General features: G+C 43.5%; 1 protein-coding gene across 1 annotated transcript in view; it reads left to right on the forward strand.

Moving 5' to 3' along the window:
* The first annotated feature begins 10973 nt into the window (after positions 1–10973).
* Positions 10974–24161, forward strand: part of LOC129853484 (phosphatidate cytidylyltransferase 2-like) — a 28290-nt gene continuing 15102 nt past the window's right edge. The window contains exons 1-6 of the mRNA XM_055919584.1: positions 10974–11449; positions 13986–14128; positions 14603–14699; positions 15321–15418; positions 15934–16073; positions 17262–17320. Of these exons, the coding sequence (XP_055775559.1) occupies positions 11384–11449; positions 13986–14128; positions 14603–14699; positions 15321–15418; positions 15934–16073; positions 17262–17320 (603 nt within the window). The 5' untranslated portion in view covers positions 10974–11383. The remainder of the gene's footprint in view (positions 11450–13985; positions 14129–14602; positions 14700–15320; positions 15419–15933; positions 16074–17261; positions 17321–24161) is intronic.

Raw genomic sequence — 24161 nt, forward strand, 5'->3', positions numbered from 1 at the left:
CCATCGTCAGTGTCTTCAATTATTATGGTAACATCTAAACCATACTACATAAGCTACAGTATCTCTGTACATGTGGTACTGGTACTGACCCTGTATATAGTATTCTTACTTACTTCATCATGTTCTTCTTATTTTTAGATCTTGTGTGTTTTTGTTCTACCTTGTTTTTTTAGTATTACATTGTTATTAATTACTGCATTGTTGGGGCTAAAGCTTGCAAGAAAGACATTACACTGTACTTGTGTAGACTCCTAGAAAAAAGGGTTCCAAAAGGGTTCTTTGGCTGTCCCCATTGGAGAACACTTTTTTGTTCTAGGTAGAACCCCTTTTGGTTCAAGGTAGACCTGTTGTTGTTTCCAGGTAGAACCCTCTGTAGAAAAGGTTCTACATGGACCCAAACGGGTTCTACCTGCAACCAAAAAGGGTTCTTCAAAGGGTTCTCCTATGGGGACAGCCGAAGAACCCTTTAAGGTTATGGATAGCAACTGGTTTTCTAAGAGTATATGTGACATTAAAACTTGAAACATTTTCTGACTGGGCACAGCCAGGTTAGAACAAGAAGGGAAAATCGAAAAACAATAGTATAATATTTGTAGCATTTTGTATTGAAAATGCTTGCAGTAGACATGACAAATGTTAAAGCTAGAATCCTTTGTTGAAACAATAATAAAGCAGTAATCCCACCTCAGTTTGGTAAAAAGCTGTTTATTTATTTTTTGCCAAGAAGTTTTAGCCAATAAGAAGAAGAGACTTGCTTGGGCCAAGAAACACAAGCAATGGACATTAGACCAGTGGAAATCTGTCCTTTGGTCAGATGAGTCAAAATGTTAGATTTTTGGTTCCAACCGCAGTGTCTTTGTGAGACGCGGAGTAGGTGAATGGATGATCTCCGCATGTGTAGTTCCCACCGTGAAGCATGGAGGAGGAGGTGTGATGGTGTGGGGGTGCTTTGCTGGTGACACTGTCAGTGATTTATTTAGAATTCAAGGCGCACTTAAACAGCATGGCTACCACAGCATTCTGCAGCGATACGCCATCCCATCTGGTTTGCGTTTAGTGGGACTATCATTTGTTTTCAACAGAACACAGACACAAATTTGATCAAGAATGAGAGTGATGCTGCATCAGATGACCTGGCCTCCACAATCATCCAACCTCAACCCAATTGAGATAGTTTGGGATGAGTGATGAAAAAGCAGCCAACAATTGCTCAGCATATGTGGGAACTCTTTTAAGACTGTTGGAAAAGCATTCCAGGTGAAGCTGGTTAAGAGAATGCCAAGAGTGTGTAAAGCTGTCATCATGACAATGGGTGGCTACTTTGAAGAATCTCAAATATAAAATATATTTTGATTTCTTTAACACTTTTTTGGTTACTACATGATTCCATATGTGTTATTTCATAGTTTTGATGTCTTCACTATTTTTCTACAATGTAGAAAATAGTACAAATAAAGAAAAAACCCTTGAATGAGTAGGTTCTCAACTCATGAGGCATTTCTAAGTTATATTCTTCAAGAATAGATTGGTATGTACTATATTATTAATTTAAAAGTCGAAAAATGGATGTAGCAACTCAGGATTCTAGCTGTAAAGTGAAACATCCCGTGATATCAACTCATTACTTCACTAATGGACATGGCAAAAGAGATAAATAATAGTCCAGAAAAGGAACAAATCAATTACATGGACTTTACTTGAATTGCCTGCCCATCCTGCCTTGCTGAACCATTAGCATGACATAGCATATATTATTGGCAGTCATGCCGCTGACAACTATTTTCACCAACTCACTGACCTGAGAGCAATAGGCAAACCTATAATAAACTATAAACTATAATAGCTGATATGATATAGCAATTTGGGTTGTCCAACCAGTAATGACTATACCATACAATAACACATCACAGTTACATTATATCACTCACTGACAGGTTGCTATGATAATGGGAAGTAGACATGATGTATTACTGTAGTGTAGTTAGTTGGGGGAAAGTTCTACAAACTGCCCCACCAGACTTAAAGTGATTTATTTATTGTATGAAGTCAGTTGGGTCTCTAGATGAGTTGGATGTCTTTGTCCCAAATGTCACCCTATTCCCTATTTAGTGCACTACTTTTGACCAGGGCCTACAGGGAATAAGGTGCCATTTGGGACGCAAACGATATCTCCCCATCTCAGCACTCTCTTTCTCTGCTGCCTGTCTGACTCAAAGGTATGCGATGGGAGGAGAATGCAAGATGGCTGACAGCAGCAGAGTGTCCACCAGCGCTGCTGTCAGAAGCAAATACTTGATCTCAGAACGGAAATCTTTACTCTTTGCACAGCCACTCAGTAATACTGTGTGGGCAAATAGGCATCAGCGCATTGACAAAAGGCCGTCATTAGCAGAAAGGCCAGATCAATGAAACTGAAAACATGACTACATCTGCAAGAGGAAACGTAAGACCTTGGTATCATATGAACTAGATTATGGTCAACTTTACTGTGAGAACGCTTGTGAGATTATGGTGAAATTATAGCCACAGTCTGAATGTAACTCCTCTATGCATCTGTCTCTCACTCTCTCTGTGTATGCGTGTGTCAGTGTTGGGGATTAGTGAACTATATGCAGCTCAACTGATAATTTAACTACATTTTGCAGTAGCTTGGTGGTAGTTGAACTAAAATCTAATCTAGGTAGTGTTTTTAGTAGGTTTTTTTGCCATGTAGTGGTGTATCTAACTACTGGAACTACACACTACTGTTTTTTCTCGCAAAAATCAAATCAAATATGGGTGAAGTAGGCAATCATTTCCTTTCTTTTCTAGCATCAGACCTTCTTTTCTCTCACTTTTAATTGGCTAAATTACACATTATGTTAACATTATGACCCCAAAGTGAACTGTTCTTGCAATTGGTCATCGATAACATTTCAGATTTACAAATGACAAATATTTACAAAGTAGTTTGGATGTAATGAACTACTTTTTCAAAGTAACTTTAGTGAAGTAAACTATAGTTTTCTTAAGGGTAGCTTTAGTGTAGCTTAACTTCTTCCAGTGTGAAGTAATTGGTAGCTTGGTAAACTAGAATTTCAGAGTAGCTTCCCCACGTGTGTGTATACAGTGCATGTGTGGCCATGCAAACGTCAACCTTTGCATCTGTATGCAAGCCAAGGCACAGAATGACTGATTCCCTGTTGTCCATGTGCCATGGAGAGAGTTATGGGTTGGCAGGGCCGGTGGGGTGAATGAGGAGAGTCCAGCGACACATCACTCTGCAGTGGGAATGAAATAGAAGACACACACACATACACAGGGGCGGATTAGCCATCTGGCAGTTCTGGAAAATGCCAGATGGGCCGCATCATCTTTTAGTTGGTCTGGCAAAAAAAAGTAACATTGCCTATGGCCCAATGATTTTTGCGCATTTTCTCTGTTGTCATAATAATCTATAATGAGCATTTGGCTGATCAGTGTGCAACTGTCACGTTCCTGACCTGTTTTCTGTTAGTTTGTGTATGTGTTAGCTGGTCAGGACGTGAGTTTGGGTGGGCAGTCTATGTTTTCTGTTTCTATGTTTGGTTTAAGGGTGACCTGATATGGCTCTCAATTAGAGGCAGGTGGTTTTCATTTCCTCTGATTGAGAGCCATATTAAGGTAGGTGTTTTCACACTGTTTGTTTGTGGGTGGTTGTCTCCTGTGTCTGTGTCTATGTTTGCACCATACGGGACTGTATACGGTTTGTTCATTTCATGTAGTCTGTTCCTGTTCATTTCGTTCTTCACGTTGTATGTAAGTTCGTAGTTCAGGTCTGTCTACTTTCGTTTTGTTATTTTGTATCATTTTCAAGTATAGTTCGTTTTGTCTTGTTAAATAAATTCATCATGTCATTTCAACGCGCTGCACCTTGGTTCAATCCCTGCTCCTCCTCTTCGGATGAAGAGGAGGAGGACCGTCATTACAGAACCACCCACCAAATTACCAGAACCAAGCAGCGGGGAAAAGGGCAGCGAAAGCAACCACAGAAATCCCAGGACTTGTGGACTTGGGAGGAAGAGTTGAATGGAGAAGGACCCTGGGCACAGGCTGGGGAGTATCGCCGCCCCAAAGCTGAGCTGGAGGAAGCGAAAGCTGAGCGGCGGCGATATGAGGAGGCAGCACGGCAGTGGGACAGGTACGAGAGGCAACCCCAGAATTTTTTTGGGGGGGGGCTAGAGAGGAGTGTGGCTAAGCCAGGTAGCAGACCTGAGCGCACTCCTCGTGCTTATTATAAGCAACGTGTCACTGGTCAGGCACCGTGTTATGCGGTTAAGCGCACGGTGTCGCCAGTGCGTGCCCATAGCCTGGTGCGCTATAGGGCAGCCCCCCGAAAGTGTCAAGTGAGTGTGGGCATCCAGCCGGGGCGTATTGTGCCTGCTCAGCGCGTCTGGTCTCCGGTACGCAGTTTCGGTCCAGGGTATCCTGCGCCGGCTCTGCGTGCTGTGTCTCCGGGGCGCTGGGAGGGTGCAGTGCGTCCTATGCCTACGCTCCGCTCGTACCGGGCAAATGTGGGAGTGGAGCCTAAGGGAGAGGTGCGCGTAGTAGGCACTAGATCTCCAGTGCTCATCCACAGCCCGGTTCAACCTGTGCCTGCACTCTGGAGGGTACGGGCTGGAGTAGTATGCCAGCCTGGGGGAGTGGTGCCAAGGCTGCGCACCAGAGCTCCAGTGCTCCTCCACAGCCCGGTCCTTCAGGTGCCTTTTAACATCAAGCCTCCTGTAGGTCTCTCCAGCCTGGTGGGTCCTGTGGCAGCCCCACGCACCAGGCTGTCTCTCCGTCTCCTTCCTACAGGTGTGCCCGTCTGCCCAGCGGTGCCTGAACTGCCCGTCTGCCCAGCGGCGCCTGAACTGCCCGTCTGCCCAGCGGCGCCTGAACTGCCCGTCTGCCCAGCGGCGCCTGAACTGCCCGTCTGCCATGAGCCTGCAAAGCTGCCCGTCTGCCATGGGCCTGCGGAGCTGCCCGTCTGCCAAGAGCCTACAGAGCCGCCCGTCTGCCAAGAGCCTACAGAGCCTTCCGCCAGACCGGAGCCGCCAGAGCCTTCCGCCAGACCGGATCAGCCAGAGCCTTCCGTCAGACCGGATCAGCCTTCAGAGCCGTCCAGCCAGGACCAGCCTTCAGAGCCGTCCAGCCAGGACCAGCCTTCAGAGCCGTCCAGCCAGGACCAGCCTTCAGAGCCGTCCAGCCAGGATCCGCCAGAGCCAGCCAGCCAGGATCTGCCAGAGTTTATCAGCCGGGACCTGCCCCTTGTCCCGGTGTTGCCCCTTGTCCCGGTGTTGTCCCTCAGTCCGGAGCTGCCGTCCCTCAGTCCGGGGCGGCCCCTAAATCCAGCGGGATCCATGTCTAGGGTTCCCAGTCCAAGGTCGGTGGCGAGGGTCGCCACCTTGAGGAAGACACAGAAGCGGGGATTTATTATGGTGGGATTGGGACAGCGTCCGGAGCCGGAGCCAGCCAGCCAGGATCTGCCAGAGTTTATCAGCCGGGACCTGCCCCTTGTCCCGGTGTTGCCCCTTGTCCCGGTGTTGTCCCTCAGTCCGGAGCTGCCATCCCTCAGTCCGGGGCGGCCCCTAAATCCAGCGGGACCCATGTCTAGGGTTCCCAGTCCAAGGTCGGTGGCGAGGGTCGCCACCTTGAGGAAGACACAGAAGCGGGGATTTATTATGGTGGAATTGGGACAGCGTCCGGAGCCGGAGCCACCACCGTGGTCAGATGCCCACCCAGACCCTCCCCTAGACTTTTGGTGGTGCGTTCGGAGTACGCACTTTGAGGGGGGGGTTATGTCACGTTCCTGACCTGTTTTCTGTTAGTTTGTGTATGTGTTAGCTGGTCAGGACGTGAGTTTGGGTGGGCAGTCTATGTTTTCTGTTTCTATGTTTGGTTTAAGGGTGACCTGATATGGCTCTCAATTAGAGGCAGGTGGTTTTCATTTCCTCTGATTGAGAGCCATATTAAGGTAGGTGTTTTCACACTGTTTGTTTGTGGGTGGTTGTCTCCTGTGTCTGTGTCTATGTTTGCACCATACGGGACTGTATACGGTTTGTTCATTTCATGTAGTCTGTTCCTGTTCATTTCGTTCTTCACGTTGTATGTAAGTTCGTAGTTCAGGTCTGTCTACTTTCGTTTTGTTATTTTGTATCATTTTCAAGTATAGTTCGTTTTGTCTTGTTAAATAAATTCATCATGTCATTTCAACGCGCTGCACCTTGGTTCAATCCCTGCTCCTCCTCTTCGGATGAAGAGGAGGAGGACCGTCATTACAGCAACGACTGGTCCCCGGTTTTCTGATTGGCTGAACTGAGGTTGCACAAATTCACATTCAGTCAAACAGTTAATCAGAAAAGAGACCCACTCTGACTCTCTGTCAACAGTTGGTCAGCCAAGATCACGGATTGCAAAAGGTAGTGTCGAAAAAAGTTAGAGACCCAAAAATATCTATTAAGGCCAACGCTGCTGAGTGTGTAAAATTAAACAACTTATTTTCTAAAAGTTCTGGTTATTCTGCTGGTCTGAGTGCTGTGACTGTGAGAAATGATGCCAGGCTTTAGCACAGACTGATCATCAGCTGCTGTTGCAGCAGAATACAGTGCAGTCGCTGTAGGAAGAAAACAGAGGGAGGCACACTGTCACACAAACTGACACAGATGTAGCCTACTGCTGCCAGTTCATATTTTGGCTGTATATTGTATGAAATAGGAGGCTAATTAACACTTAATTAAGGAAGGGGGATTCAGAGGAACACATATGACAGGCACTAACATGCAATATAGCCTAAAAAGTAGTTTTATAAGACAGAAGCCAATAAACATCTACTAGACATTAATACAGTGCTTTTATTAAACACAAGTCATCATGTATTACAATAAAACATACAGTATATATGTGTTTATTAATTCACAACGAAGATGTGGCTTGGCTCAGCACAGACAGACAAGAGTGAAAGCAGAGGAGAACAAGAAGAGGAGAACAAGGAGAAGCACAGACAAACCGAGTGACAATAGAGGAGAACAAGGAGAAGCACAGACAAACCGAGTGACAACAGAGGAGAACAAGGAGAAGCACAGACAAACAGAGTGACAATAGAGGAGAACAAGGAGAAGCACAGACAAACCGAGTGACAATAGAGGAGAACAAGGAGAAGCACAGACAAACAGAGTGACAATAGAGGAGAACAAGGAGAAGCACAGACAAACCGAGTGACAATAGAGGAGAACAAGGAGAAGCACAGACAAACCGAGTAACAACAGAGGAGAACAAGGAGAAGCACAGACAAACCGAGTAACAACAGAGGAGAACAAGGAGAAGCACAGACAAACCAAGTGACAACAGAGAACAAGGAGAAGCACAGACAAACCGAGTGACAACAGAGGAGAACAAGGAGAAGCACAGACAAACCGAGTGACAATAGAGGAGAACAAGGAGAAGCACAGACAAACCGAGTGACAATAGAGGAGAACAAGGAGAAGCACAGACAAACCGAGTGACAATAGAGGAGAACAAGGAGAAGCACAGACAAACCGAGTGACAACAGAGGAGAACAAGGAGAAGCACAGACAAACAGAGTGACAATAGAGGAGAACAAGGAGAAGCACAGACAAACCGAGTGACAATAGAGGAGAACAAGGAGAAGCACAGACAAACCGAGTGACAATAGAGGAGAACAAGGAGAAGCACAGACAAACCGAGTGACAATAGAGGAGAACAAGGAGAAGCACAGACAAACCGAGTGACAATAGAGGAGAACAAGGAGAAGCACAGACAAACCGAGTAACAACAGAGGAGAACAAGGAGAAGCACAGACAAACCAAGTGACAACAGAGAACAAGGAGAAGCACAGACAAACCGAGTGACAACAGAGGAGAACAAGGAGAAGCACAGACAAACCGAGTGACAATAGAGGAGAACAAGGAGAAGCACAGACAAACCGAGTGACAATAGAGGAGAACAAGGAGAAGCACAGGCAAACCGAGTAACAACAGAGGAGAACAAGGAGAAGCACAGACAAACCAAGTGACAACAGAGAACAAGGAGAAGCACAGACAAACCGAGTGACAACAGAGGAGAACAAGGAGAAGCACAGACAAACCGAGTGACAACAGAGGAGAACAAGGAGAAGCACAGACAAACCGAGTGATAACAGAGGAGAACAAGGAGAAGCACAGACAAACCGAGTGACAACAGAGAACAAGGAGAAGCACAGACAAACCGAGTGACAACAGAAAATAACAAGAAGCAGAGACAGAGAGATTATTTATTTAAGATAGTATGTGCCTCATTTGATACTTTTGAATTATTTCCTATGGTTTGCTGTGAATAATTTGAGATAAAAACATTTAAACCGTTATAGCCCTATATGTATGGTGGCCTGGGAAATGAGAACCTGTTTCTCATGGTCTGAGAGTCTTTAGGTGTCTTTTGGCAAACTCCAAGCGGGCAGTCATGTGCATTTTACTGAAGAGTTCTGTCTGGCCACTCTACCATGGAGGGCTGATTGGTGGAGTGCTGCAGAGATGGTTGTCCTTCTATAAGGTTCTCCCATCTCCACAGAGGTGACCAAGAACCATTGGGTTCTTGGTCACCTCCCTGACCAAGGCCCTTCTCCCTCAATTGCTCAGTTTTGCCGGGCAGCCAGCTCTAGGAAGAGTCTTGTTGGTTCCAAACTTTTTCCATTTAAGAATGATGGAGGCCACTGTGTTCTTGGGGGATCTTCAATGCTGCAGAAATGTTTTGGTACCCTTCCCCAGATCTGTGCCTCGACACAATCCTATCTCTGAGCTCTTCGGACAATTCCTTCGATCTCATGGCTTGTTTTTTTCCCCCCTGACATTACTCAACTGTGGGATCTTACATAGACAGGTGTGTGCCTTTCCAAATCATGTCTAATCAATTGAAATTACCACAGGTTGACTCCAATCAAGTTGTTGAAGCATCTCAAGGATGATCAATGGAAACAGGATGCACCTGAGCTCAATTTCGAGTCTCAGAGCAAAGGGTCTGAATACCTATGCAAATAAGGTATTTCTGTTTTTAATTTTTAAGAAATATACATTTTTATTCATTTTTAATAAATAAATATTTTTAATAAAACATTTCAAAAAACTTGTTTTCACTTTGTCATTATGCATATTGCTGAGAAAAAAACAGATTTAATACATTTTAGAATAAGACTGTAACGTAACAAAATGTGGAAAAAGTGAAGTGGTCTGGATACTTTCCGAAGGCACTACATTACAATAAGGTAATGAGCTTACCAAGACATCCTGCTAATCAGACAAAAGATTCCTCTGTATCCAGGAAAAGTGTTACATCATGGGACGGCAACAGGCGGCCCTGCGGGTGAATTTTTATGGCCCCCCCAAAGTAAAAAAGACTGTAAAATCACCAGGAATTCAGCTAAAATAATAATTACTTACATTTAGGAAATCTGTTACCAAGTAGTCGCACAAATAAAAAAAATAGACATATGTGATCGTGTCTCAATGTAATCAAGGTATTCAACTATTGTTATTTTCAAATACAATCTCTTATTGGGCTTAGTTGTGGGTTTTGCATACTCCTGTACTACATAATTCATTAGCACATGTGGCAGGGGAAGCTGATTATATCTAAGCGAAGTTACCGACTTAACAGTCTTTCAGTCTGCCACTTAGGGCAGTTTTATCCACTGGTGAGTCCTGTTTTTTGGCTTCTCAAATGGTCCAAGGGATTTCTTAACTTTTCTTTAGCAACATATTGATGATGGAGAAAACAGCAGGTCAAAGAAGAAAATGGGCAAATTGAGGGTAAAATTACAGCAAAAACGTATTCCTCCAAGAGTCTTCTTGCTTTTTCTGCACAATAATAGTTTTCATGTATCCACAATTCAGCGGCTCCTCTTGCACACCCTCTTCTCAGCCTCTCTCTCTCTTTCTTTCTCTCTCTCTCTATCTCTCGTCCTATCTTTCTTTCTTTCTCTTTCTCCCTCTCTCTATTTCTTTCTTTCTTTCTCTCTCTCGTCCCCCCCCCCCCCCCCCCCCTCTCTTTCAGTTTCTGTGGCACCCTTTCTCCACCGCTATTTATATAGACTTCTGCATTGCAGATGTCCCAGAGCCCGGCAGTCGTGTTGGAGCTCCTGAGGAATCCCAGCCAAATTCTGCCACTGACAGACAGTACAGCAAGACATCACACCACCGTGCACCCAATACGTAATATAGCATGACTGGGCAAAGTCGGGTGCCACATATTGCAGGGGAAGCAACGCCACATACCACAGATCACAGATCACAAACACAACACTGCAGTCATAATGCAAGCATGAAATATAACATGTTGCATACCTGCATCGCTATAGATTGGTTTATCTCTTTCAGCACTACAGGGGTATTTGATGAGTCATACATCTCAGTGCTGTGCTCCAGCATGGGCTACAGTGGTGAGAGGGTTCTCAATGGACTTACGCAAGAATCAAATGAAGTAACAAAAAAACCATTACTTCACAGTAGGCCTATTTCACATGAGCACTGATGTTTTTGTAGAAATGGTAGTTCATTCTTAGCCTACTTTCAGACTTTGAAGCTCTATGGATGACACTTTACTATAATAAACATTGAATATTAAGAGGAGAAAAGAGGGGAAACGCCCTGAAAAAACATAGCCTTTGTGTTTTGTCTGCAGTGCTGCTCTCCCTTCACTCTGACTCTGCAGGAAGCCATTAAGTATTTATACTGCTCTGTGCCCCTGTCACGCCACAGGGCTGAACACATCCCTGTGCTGCTGGGGAGGGAGAGGCACACATGCACGCACAAGCAAGCATGCACACAGACACACACACCCACACAAGCAAGCACACACATGCACGCCACACAGTTCTCATTCAATACATTTGTGGGCCTTTGCTGCCACATAGCGTGCAAAATTCCAATTGCAAAACAAAAATATATAATTTTCAAAATGCCTCCAAGGTCAGCCGGGATAGATTAGATATAAATTCATTATAACCCACTACCAGCAGCGTGATATATGCATGAATGTATATGAAATCCGCAACCCAAAAACCATAACCAGCAGACCAACTCTGGAATTCATTCAACTCTAGACTAGACCAGACAAGAGAAAGTGGCATTTAAACAGTGTTTCGCACCAAATGCAAAGCAACGTTACAAAACGTCGCGACACAGAATGCAGCTAAGACCATTTAGCAACTTCGTGAAACGACTTTGTGGGAGGGGCAACGCAGTGAGAGGAACGTGCATCATCTGGGGCAAAGGATCATTTCTGTCGAACCAAACGGTTATATTTGTTATTTAGCAAGCTAGCAAAGGTTGTAAAATAGCTAGCAAGCTGTAACATACACTCCTCTGTAGTAGCTTGGACAAGAGTTGCACAAATGACAGAGCTACGGCACCGCGGAAAGACGGAAAACGACCTACAACATCAACAATCCGAAGACAAGGTACGGAGTGTTTATGGACTAACGTTTGGACAGACCCGCTAGCTAGCTAGCCAGCCAAGGGAAGAGAAACATCCGCTACAGGCACATGATGCAGGGAGACCTTTCCACACATTATGATAGAGGCTATAAGTAATTATAGTAAATGTTTTAGCTAGTTAACTATATCTAGTGTAAAAGGGAAGTTAGCTAGTTGACCAGCCACGCATGCAATTAATAAACATTTGCGCTAGCTTGCTATCAACACATAGATAAAATGCTAACTAGGTAGCTAACAACATGCTATGGATGCTGATTTGCTGCTAACATTAGTTCTGGCATGAAAGGCACTCGTTTACTTCAGTGGTTAGCTGTTTAGCTATCTTATCTAACGTTAACGTTTGCCTGTGTTGCCAGGTCAAAGAGGGCAGCTAAAGTTGGGTAGCTAGCTATGTATTCAATTGATTAAATCGAGGATCGTTCCATGTCATTTCAGCACTCCATAACACCCACCATCTCAGATTGTTCTGAAATCGTTTCTGTAGTTAGAAACCAGTATGATTAGTATTCACGTAATATTATTTTGTTTAAATATAATATGATCTCTGAGAAAACAATGCACTTGATCAAATTATATTTGAACAAAATAATGTTGAAGGAATGATAATCTTATCTGTCTCTATCAACAGAAACAATTTCAGAACAATCTGAGATGGTGGGTGCCATCCTCTTTCTTGTGCATTTTGAGGTGGAACAACCTTCAATTTAGTCATAAACTGCCTAGTTTTTCCAATGTATGGGTTGGATTTCAACTCATAAGTTATAGGCTGAAATGAAAAGGCCAAACAACTCTGCAGGAAGGACAACCCACATACACATTTGTAGCCACATACAAATAGACTTCCACAACTTAGCTAGTGTGCACCAACAAACTAACATGGTCCAAGCACACCAAGACAGTCGTGAAGAGGGCACGACAAAACCTATTCACCCCCAGGAGCGAAAAGATTTGCCGTGGGTCCTCAGATCCTCAAAAGGTTCTACAGCTGCACCATCGAGAGTATCCTGACTGGTTGCATCACACCTGTTGTACTACTACATCACACCTGGTTGCGTCTACACCTGTTGTATTTGGCGCACGTGACAAATAAAATCTTATTTGATACCAGTTGTGGGCTCTTTTGAGGAAAGAAACATTTACATATAAGTCATTTAGCAGACGCTCTTATCCAGAGCGACTTACAAATTGGTGCATTCACCTTATGATATCCAGTGGAACAGCCACTTACCAATAGTGCATCTAAATCTTCTACACAGTTATATGTTAAAGTCAAGGGTCTTCATAAGTTCTAATAAAAATAGACAGTTCCCAGCTGCTTTGGTGTGTATTGCCTATTCTCTAATTCGACACAGTTCCACTGTGGGGCTTTATTAGATTTTCAGTTTCCCTCCACTTAGCCTTGCATTCCTGCTTCAGTAGAATGTATTCCTGGGTTGCTAGGCATAGGGCCTTGCATTGTGGCTTTTGATCAGTAATTGACATTACCCCCAATTTGGGTTTGACTGCTGAAGAGAAGGATAGTGTTAACAACTCAGGCAGGCCCCGTGCAGCTGTGTTGTGCTAGTGGTATGGTGCTGTGCTGTCTATGGTTTGGTTTAGAGTCATATGTCACTGTAGGAGTTCCCTGACAGCAGATGCAACTTTCCATGGAAAACAAGTTGTCTGTCATCTGCACCCTCAATTTTTTGTTGTTGTTGAAACCGTATGCGCCATGGTGAGCCAAATTGAGAAGAGTAGGCCTAGGCGTGCATGATTGGCAGGAGTCAAAAGACCAGGTAGAAATAGCATAGACCTACATTACTTAACATGGTTGAATAAATCTTTTGCTTCTGATTTGAAATGGGAAAGAGTGTAGTGGTACTCTACACAGGAAACATGAAAATGGCCTCTTCAGTAGCAGGCGTGTTGTTTATGTGAAAGGAGGGGCTATTTTTAACCAAGTCATCCTGACTGACATGATATGGTCACCATGGAAACCAGCGAGCCTGGAGGATCCATCAGCTTGATGGCTACTGCTGTGTGTGTGTGTGTGTTTGCAACCAATATAGAAATAGTGTAGGCTAATAGCTATCTGTTGTGTTATTTGGAGGTTAGACAACAGTGTAGCTTTGGTAGCGCCCGGGGGGGCAGAGAAGAGCGACAACGAGGACTTTACAGCAGTCTAGTGTCTGCTGTCTCCTGATAACACATTTGGTGGCTGTTGCCATGGAAAAGTAGAGGGTCATCCGGATTAATGCAGTTTCACGACAAACGCTCTCAGAGCATCAAGGGGCAGTCCGACACTGTGTAATATATTGATCACTATGTCGCTATCAGACCTACATTTATCATGCAGAATATCCTAACACCAAATCAGGAAAGCTCTACAAGCTTGCTTGCAATGTTTTTATTCATTGACAAAAAAATAGACCTAGAAAGGAAGTGGGAGAGCATTCCTCATAGGTAGCTAGCTGTGCTTATTTAAATTGTCTGACTCACTCTCTCCCCGTCTGTCTCTAGGGATCTGAGAATGAGGGGAAAGCGGAGAAGGATGGGGCGTCTGACAGTGAGAGCAAGCCTGATACAGGGCACCCGGGGGTGCCTGTCACTGCTGATGATACCCCCGAGGTCCTCAACAAAGCCCTGTCTGGACTGTCCTCCCGGTAAACACTAACAAAATAACAGATTTCTATTTACTATCTTCTCATGGTAATCCCAACATCCAGTTTGGGAATTGTTTAGAACAAGGGAAAGATCATAGTTTCACAACACGCGATATCTGCGTCCCACAGGGTTTGGGTTAAAAGTAGTGCCACTATATAGGGAATAGGGTGCCATTTGGGACAAAACAAGCCTATTGCATTTTTTGGTTTGTACAGTCTTCTGTTTGGTCCTCCTTCCTAACAACATCCTGCTGTTCAGTCATGGATAAGTGAATGTTTATGAAACAGCACCTGATATACTCAATAGAACTATTGATCTGTGTCGGCCTATATTGACATTCTTTAGGAATCTGTTGGCCAGCAAATATTTTGTGCAACTGATATGGATGCTTATTGTTCCCCTCTTCATTTCACTGTGTTCATTTCACAATCAATTAAACACCGCATGCGGGTATTAACTGTGTGTGTTCTCAGATGGAAGAACTGGTGGGTGCGAGGGATCCTGACTCTGGCCATGATCTCCTTCTTCTTCTTCATCATCTACCTGGGCCCCATGGTGCTCATGTTGATTGTGAGTACTCCTCCTCCCTCCCCTAAGCCTCCTGTCAGTCCAGTTTGTTCGCCGGTCCCAAATCGCTCCCTTGGCCCTAACCCCTCGCCGTTTCCAGATCAGTAGGTTCAGGACAGGTAAAAGCAGTGCATCGGTGGCGCTTCTACCATGTTGCTAACGCACCTTACAGAGCTGCAGAAACTAAGCGTTAGGAGAGGGTAAGGGATTTAATTGGGTCTGTCTGTTTCTGTCTGTCCTTTAATAGTTTCAGGTTCAGAGTGTAGGTCAGTGGAAATAACATGCTCTCCTTTAATGCTCTGTTGGACTTGCTGGGAAGGAGAAAGTATGCGGCCACATCCAGACACTGCAGGAACTAAATCGCCAACACAAAAACTCTAAATGGTCATAGCACAAGACATGTCCAAATGTGTATGATTAAATTAAATGTTTTTGGGCGATGAGGAATCATACACAGACCAGATGCTGTTGTCAGAGCGATATCAAATGTGTGGTAGGGGAAGTCCGTGTAGTTGATACCAAAGGGATGATACCAACACTCAGACAGTCATCGACACACCTCAGTAATTTATTACAGACCTGTTGTATCGTTGCAGTGATATTGGATTATCTGTCTCTGCCCAGGTGCTGTGTGTGCAGATCAAATGCTTCCAAGAAATTATCCACATCGGTTACAGTGTGTACCACTCCTACCACCTGCCCTGGTTCAGAACGTTGAGCTGGTGAGACACACACACACACACAGTTCTATGTCTGTGTTTAAGGTTACACTGCAACTAACCATTTGGCCACCCAAAATAATGAATTGCATGTTTTATTTCATTGCAGACTTCCTGAGATTTTTTGGTCTTGGTAATGTTGACCCACTTTACAGTGTTTATCTAGCTTATTAAACCAATCAGCAGATAGACTATATCATGTTAGTTAGCTGATCAAATTGAGTATATAGAGGTGTAGTCTTTAACCAATGTAGTGGTGATGGTATTTGTAGTATGATCGCTCAGTGGTCTCCTGCCATTCACATTGCACTATGTTGGAAAAACCTGGTGAAAAGCTCTTAACATTATTGATGTAAATATTGAACCCACAAAGTCCCTTAATGGCTTCAGATACATGCAAAGTTCACCATTACACCAGACTTTTCTAGACTGGAGTGCATTGTGCAGTTGATTTGTGTTGCAACAGTTCTGACCTCACCTTCCTCCTTCCCCTCATCATCCCCCCCCCCCCCCCCCAGGTACTTCCTACTGTGTGTGAACTATTTCTTCTACGGAGAGACGGTGACAGACTACTTCTCTAATCTGGTGCAGAGGGAGGAGCCGTTGCGCATCCTTAGCAAATACCACCGCCTCATCTCCTTTGCCATGTACCTCACTGGTGAGGCTGTGGCTCAAGTTCTAACTAGCTTCCTTTCCTTGTGTTTTCTTTCCTGATCACTGATCTGGCCAGGCAGGATATATGGAAATCGATCTAGTGCTTTCAGGGAGTGTTGAGTGAGACGGGAGGGTGTTGCTTTTAGTGTCAACTTTTAGTGTTGCTTTAGTCACTGTTGAAGCTTCTGCAATTTCTATCAGTTTTTACCTGACTAAGGGTTCGGTACAAGTTTTTTTTTAAATGGTTAGTTTCAGACGGCAGATCCACTGTGCTTCACTTGCTCCTCCCGCTTTCACTCAGTCAGTGCAGCACTATGGCAGTTAATGGCAGGAGGATGTGGTAAAGGCAGGCAGCACTTGACTCGCTAACGGCTGTTTCTGACTGCATGATCACACCTCGACTCCGTGCCTCAAGGTGAGAGGAAAGTAAATACCCACCCCTCCTTTGTTCACTTCTCCCTTTGGGTACATTTAAAAACCAGGCCAGGTCATTTACTGTAGAAATGCTGGCAGGAAAAGGCTTTAAGGTAATCGGGCCATCTCCCCAGTGCCAGATAATATAGAATGAGCTCACAGGGTCAACTAGTTCTATAAAGACACTCGCAGAACACTGTGTGCTTTGTTCTAGCCTGGCCCCAGATCTGTTTGTGACGTGGCTGCCACAATGACCATAGATGTTGGCAAGATAGCACAAACGGATCTGGGACCAGGCTAGCTTTGTTCTTCTCTGATGAAGCCCTTCTAACAAAATAATGTGAATTGAATGGATGTCTTGCCATCCAATATTCAGATGTCCAAGTTGTCCTAACTGGATTATGGCCACATTGGCTTGATCTAATTTGTTTGATTCAGTAAAAGCCTCTTACTCAGAAGGCTGTCTTCTTACTCTGATTTGGGGAAGAATAGAATTCTTGGAACTGTAAGAAATGAAGAGTTCGATGCTGCACATTCACGTGATTGTATTTTTTATCTGTTACTGACTTTGGCAGGCGTTTAACCTCAGAACCCAGAACCAAATTGGCATTTATGTGTCACTGAAGATTGAGTTTGATTGAACATGGCTAGGATGATTTACAAGGAGGCAGTTACCGGTCCTCAGTTTGAAAGCAAAGAATGACAATAACCACTAAAAAAAGGCTGACCCCATAATGCTTTGTTGACTTGTTTCCTCTCTTCTTTGTGTTTTTTGCAGGTTTCTGCATGTTTGTGCTGAGCCTGGTGAAGAAACACTATCGCCTGCAGTTCTACATGGTGAGTGTTTGTGTGCATGTGTTGCGTAGTGTATTGGGCATAGTGTTTGTGTGTTCTGTATTATATGAGCCTTCTTCCTCTTGGCTACTATTACGTTATTGATGTGTCCCGGCCTAAAAACGTGTAAGCCCTCCAACAGTGTTCTGGGTCCATTCCAGGACATAAGGCCAGGGCCTCATCCACAGCAGTGGTTCTTCTCTCCACCACATTCCCGCTTTCAACTTACTCTTGAAAGTTGTAATAGCAGAATGCACAAGGTTCCCAATGCTGTAATGGGGGCCTGAGGGGAAAAAGTTTGGGAACCCCAGATCTACAGTAACTTCAGAAAGTATTCATACCCCTTGACTTTCTCCACATTTTATTGTTACAACCTGAATTTAAAATGGATTCAATGTATTACTATTTTTTTCACTGGCTTACACACATTACCCTATAATGTCAAAGTGGAATTATGTTTTTTGACATTTTTACTAATTTAAAATGAAAATCTGAAATATCTTGAGTTAATAAGTGTTCAACCCTTCTGTTATGTCAGGCCTACATAAGTCCAGGACAAAAAATATTCTTACCAATTTATTTTGGGATAAGGCCTGTTTTTTTTGTTGGAGGCTAGTATCAGCTACATTTATTCCTATACTAGACTATGGTGATATTTTATATATAATTGCTTCTGCTCAGTGTTTGAGATCAATTGGCACCCTTTACCATGGAGCATTGAGATTTATTTTAAACTGTAAAACCATTATGCACCACTGCACTTTATATACCAGGGTTGGCTGGCCTTCTCTAGTCACTCGTAGGCTCAGTCAATGGTGGACTTTTATTAACAAAGCCATTTTGGGTTTACTACCATTTTATTTGGGCCTTTTTATTCTCCAGAAATGTGATGGTACTCTCTTTGTTCTCAGTACTTTATCCTGCTAACTGTTCCAAATGTCCGAACTGAGTTTGGTAAAAAGGCTTTTATGTACTCAGCGCCATCGTTTTGGAGCACCTTACAAAATACTTTTAAACTGGAAGAACTTGTCCTGATTGGTGTTTTTAAATAGTTGAAGGTTTGAGGCTGATTCCTTGACCTGTCAATATTTTTAATTGTTTTATGACTTTGTTATACTCCTGTGATTTCTATAGTTTTTGTTAGATTACATGTAGTTTTTCATGTTGTCTGTCTAATTGTGCAATGACTTGGTGCTGCCTATTTTGGCCAGGCCACTCTTGAAAAAGAGATTTCAAATCTCAATGTGCCCTTCCTGGTTAAATAAAGGTAGAATAAAACAAGTCACATAAGTTGCATGGACTCTGATATATGCAGAAAGGTTGGAAACAGACATTGAATATCCCTTTGAGCATGGTAAAGTTATTCATTACACTTTGGATAGGGTATCAATACACCCAGTTACTGCAAAGATACCGGCGTACTTCTTAACTCAGTTGCCGGAGAGGAAGGAAGCCACTCATGAATTTCACCATGAGGCCAATGGTGACAATTGATATCCAATTGGTAGTTAGTCTTGTCCCTTCGCTGCAACTCCACTACGTACTCGGTAGAGAGCCATGCGTCCTCCGACTCACGACCCTGCCAAGCCGCACTGCTTCTTGACACACTGCTCGCTTAACCCGGAAGCCAGCCACACCAACGTGTCAGAGGAAATACCGTCCAGCTGGCGACCAAAGTCAGCTTGCATGCGCCTGGTCCGCCACGAGTTGCTAGAGCGCGATGGGACAAGGAAATCCTGGCCGGCCAAATCCTCCCCTAACCCAGACGTCACTGGGCCAATTGTGCGCCGCCTCATGGGCCTCCCGGTCACGGCCAGCTGTGACACAGCATGGGATTGAACCCGGGTGCCTTAGACTTCTGCGCTACTCGGGAGGCGGCAAATGGAGACTCTTAAACAGTTAGAGTTAAATGGCTGTGATGGGAAAGCTGAGGATGGATCAACAACATTGTAGTTACGCCACAATACTAACCTAATTGACAGAGTGAAAAGAAGGAAGCCTGTACAGAATACAAATATTCCAAAACATGCTTCCTGTTTGCAACAAGGCACTAAAGTAATTCTGCAAAAAATGTGGCAAAGCAATTAACTTTTTGTCCTGAATACAAAGTGTTATGTTTGGTGGAAATCCAATACAACACATTACTGAGTACCACTTTTCATATTTTCAAGCATAGTGGTGGCTGCATCATGTTAAGGGTATGCTTGCAATCATTAAGGACTGGGAAATGGGAAACTGAATGGTGCTAATCACAGACCGAGTTAGATTTTCAAGCAGAGTTAAGTCAGAACTATGGCAAGACCTGAAAAATGGTTATCTAGCAATGATCAACAACCAATTTGACAGAGCTTGAAGAATTTTGATCAGCAAATGATTCACAATCCAGGTGTGGAAATCTCTTAGACTTATCCAGAAATACTCACAGCTGTAATTGCTGCCAAAAGTGATTATAACATGCATTGACTCGGGGGGTTGAATACTTATCTAGTCAAGATTATATTATTTTTGTTTGTTTCATTTTTCAATGTTAGTATTTTTCTTCCACTTAGACATTTTTTTGTGTGTGTAAATCGTTGACAAAGAATGACCATTAAATCAATTTGAATCCCACAAAAATTAGGAAAAAAGGTGTGTGAATACTTTCTGAAGGCACTTTATCTGCTGCCTTTGTCTCACACACACGCATAGCTAGAAGCTTTGTGTTCTGGGCTCTGGCTTGACCATGTAAGGCAGTGACAGAGCTGAGCGCAGCAAGGAAACACCGTGCATTCGGAAAGTATTCAGGCCCCTTGACTTTTTCCACATTTTGTTACGTTACAGCCTTATTCTAAATGAATTAAATTGTTTTCCCCCCTCATTAATCTACACACACTACCCTATAATGACAAAGCAAAACCAGTTATTTTTTTAGAAATGTTTGCAAATGTATATAAAAAAATAACTATCACATTTACACAAGTATTCAGACCCTTTACTGAGTACTTTGTTGAAGCACCTTTGGCAGCGATTACAGCCTCGAGTCTTCTTGGGTATGACGCCACAAGCTTGGCACTCCTGTTTTTGTAGAGTTTCTCACATTCTTCCCTGCAAATCCTCTCAAGCTCTGCGTGTATTCCGAGACTCGGTTAGCTTTTAACAGCTAGGACCGCTATTTCTTGTCCCAGTATTCCGCTTAACGAAGGTTGAAGCCTGCTTGACAGAGATGCTAAGCTGCTAGCCATCAAGCTAACGAAGTTGGTACCAAATTAGTTTTTCAGTGGAGCCCTTTTTGTCTGGAGAAATAAATTACCGGTTTCTAGAGCTGTAGGATCTGTATCTACTACGCTTTGTTTCGGGACAATCCGGATCACTCATAGTTCCAATACGGCAATTGTTTCCTTACTGAGGATTATAGGCTTGAGGTTGCTTCCTTGATCATGCAGTTCGCCAGCCTTCGTAAGAAACTGGAAAAAACACAGAGTGGAATGTGTACATTTTCTAAGCCGGTGGCTGGATGGCGTTCACGCTTGTTGGATGCCTTGTTTGTCGTTATCCGACTTGCCGGTGTTGCCCGGAGCTCCCCCTTCAGTTGAAGGAGCATAGCAAGAGGAGCAAGGCAAGTAACGATGGTCACATGTCACAAGCCGTGGAAGTCGAAGACAGCGGCCTCCCGCAAATCAGTCTAAACTCCCAACGGGAGGCCCAGAGTGGATTCAAACAAGGAATAGTTTTGCCGTCCTGGAGCCTGAGCTTCCTGCACTTTCGTCGCTTCGGGTGTCTGCTGCCACAGTGCCGCCTACTACGATTTCGAAGTCAACGTCGGCAACCTTCAGCCCTGCTCTGGATCGAGCGGGGCTTCTGCATCTGTCAGATGCCTGCAATGGGCTCACGTTATCCTGCTTCTCGCCCATCCATAAAGGGTTCTCCGAATCCTGTGAAGCGTGGGAGTGGGCAGATTTCCTCGTCCTTCTCGCCAGCCGTTATTTTTGGGGAGCTCCATGGTAAGAAATGTGACCGCTCCTGGTGCAAAAATAATGTCCTATCCCCGAGTAAATGACATTACTAAGCTGCTCCCGAATGTACTACGTCAGGACATAGAATCGGTTTCCATCGTAGTCCATGTGGGTTTCTAATGACATTATAAACGGCAGCTCTGAACAGTTGAAACTGGATTTTAAAGAGCTGATTGACTCTCTGCTAGACACTAACAAAAGACCCATCATATCTGGCCCTGTGCCCCTTCTGAATCGTGGCATTGAATGCTTTAGCAGGATTCTTTCTCCTCACAACTGGCTACGTGATTATTGCAGCTCAGTGGGTTTAACCTCTGACAATTTCGATACCTTTTGGAAACAAAACACGTTTTTATAAGGAGGATGGGATCCACCCAAATCATTTAGGTTCCTTAATCCTTTCACCGCATTATAAGGCTGCATTGAGACAATGACTTATCAATGACCCCAGCTCAGCAAATCCCTACCATTGTGACGCAGAATTTCCATAATGCTTCAGCAAAAGTACATTACACCAGGGGCGTTGGTAGATACAATGTAACTAACCTAATTTATGTCCCTCTAACTGCCCTGAAAGTCTCTGCTGATCCTACAGCTATTGTATGCTGTAATCATGTGCCTATGAACCAGAAATGTGGTATCCAGATCCATTGGCTGTAGTGATCATAATATAGTAATATATATCATAATATATGATAATATAATATAATATATAATATATGATCATAATATAGTAGCAATATCTAGGAACACCAAAGTTTGTAAGGCTGGGCCTAATATAGTGTATAAGATGTCGTACATTAAGTTTTGTAGTGACTCCTATGTTGATTTTAAATATTTGTTGGTCCATGGTGTGTAATGAGCAAACAGACGCTGCACTTGACCCATTTATGGAATTGTTTATTCCAGTAACTAATAAGCATGCACCCATACAGAAAATGACTGAAAACTGTTAGATCCCTTTGGATTGATGAAGTATTGAACATTTATATGGTTGAGAGGGAAGAGGCAAAAGGAATGGCAAATAAGTTTGGCTGCACAAAACAAATGGCAAGCAAATTGCAAAATCATGTGAGTAAACTGAATAAAAAGAAGAAACAAAGATAAATAACAAAGAATGATAGTGAAAAGCTTTGGAGCACCTTAAATTACATTTTGGAGAAAAAAATGCAAACTCAGCTCTATCATTCATTGACTCACCTCATTCATCACAAAACCAACTGATATTGCCAACTACTTCAATGTTTTTTTTTCCATAGCCAAGATTAGCAAACTTAGGGGTGACATGCCAGCAACAAACACTGACACTACACATCCAAGTATATCTGAACAAATTATGAAAGACAAGCATTGTAATTTTGAATTTCGTAAAGTTATTGTCTATCAACAATGACAAACCACCGGGGTCTGACAACTTGGATGGAAAATTACTGAGGATAATAGCGGACGATATTGCAACTCCCATTTGCCATATTTTCAATTTAAGCCTACTTACTAGAAAGTGTGTGCCCCCAGACTTGGAGGGAAGCAAAAGTAATTTAATTTATTTCTAAAACTAAAAGCATTGTAAATAATAATAAATAAAATTTGGGACAAATCATTCACTAAACCCTAAACCTCAACAAAATCTTATAATAAATAATGTGGAAATTAAGCAAGTTGAGGTGACTAAACTGCTTAGAAGTAACCCTGGATTGTGAACTGTCATGGTCAAACATATTGATACAACAGTACCAAAAAGATGGGGAGAAGTCTGTCCGTAATAAAGTGCTGCTCTAACTTCTTAACAGCACTATCAACAAGGCAGGTCCTACAGGCCTAGTTTTGTCACACCTGAACAACTGCTCAGTTGTGTGGTCAGGTTCCACAAAAAGGGACTTAGGAAAATGTGCAATTAGTTCAGACCAAGGCAGCACGGCTGGCCCTTGGACGTACACAGAGGTCTAATAATATGCATGTCAATCTCAATCTTGACTTCATCACTACTTGTATTTATGAGCGGTATTGACATGTTGACTGCACCGAGCTGTCTGTTTGAACTACTGGCGCTCAGCTCGGCTACCCATACATACCCCACAAGACATGCCACGAGGTCTCTTCAAGTAACTGATGCAAGCAGTAAAATTTAGATGAAAGATAAAAAATACACCTTATGGAACAGCGGGGACTGTGATTCCACACAAACATAGGAACAGACACATGCATACCCTCACACGATAACAAATGTGCTATACACACATGGATTTTGTACTGTAGATTAGTGGTGGAGTAGGTGCCTGCGGGGGACATGGTGTGTTGGGAAGTCTGTTCATGTATTGTAATGCTTTTAAAATTGTATAAACTGCCTAAATTTTGCTGAACCCCAGAAAGAGTAATGGGGATCCATAATAAATACAAATGTTGAATGGGGAGCGTCACTGCATAGCTTTTTTCAGGTCATTCGGAGACTTGTCCCGAAGCCACTACTGTGTTGTCATGCTGTGTGCTTAGTGTCGTTGTCCTGTTGGAAGGTAAACCTTTGCCCAAATCTGAGGCCCTGAGTGCTCTGGAGCAGGTTTTCATCAAGGATCTCTCTATACATTGCTCCGTTCATCTTTCCCTTGATCCTGACAATTTTCCCAGGCCCTGCCACTGAAAAACATCCCAACATCATGATGTTGCCACCACCATGCTTCACCGTAGGGATGGTGCAAGTTTTCCTCCAGGTGTGACCTTTAGCATTTAGGACAAAGCGTTCAATCTTGGTTTCATCAAACCAGAGAATCTTGTTTCTCATGGTCAGTCCTTTAGGTGCCTTTTTGGAGTGGCTTCCATCTGGCTACTTTACCATAAAGGCCTGATTTGGTGGAGTG

Source organism: Salvelinus fontinalis, chromosome 4 (genome assembly GCF_029448725.1).
Source record: "Salvelinus fontinalis isolate EN_2023a chromosome 4, ASM2944872v1, whole genome shotgun sequence".
Classification (NCBI taxonomy): domain Eukaryota; kingdom Metazoa; phylum Chordata; class Actinopteri; order Salmoniformes; family Salmonidae; genus Salvelinus; species Salvelinus fontinalis.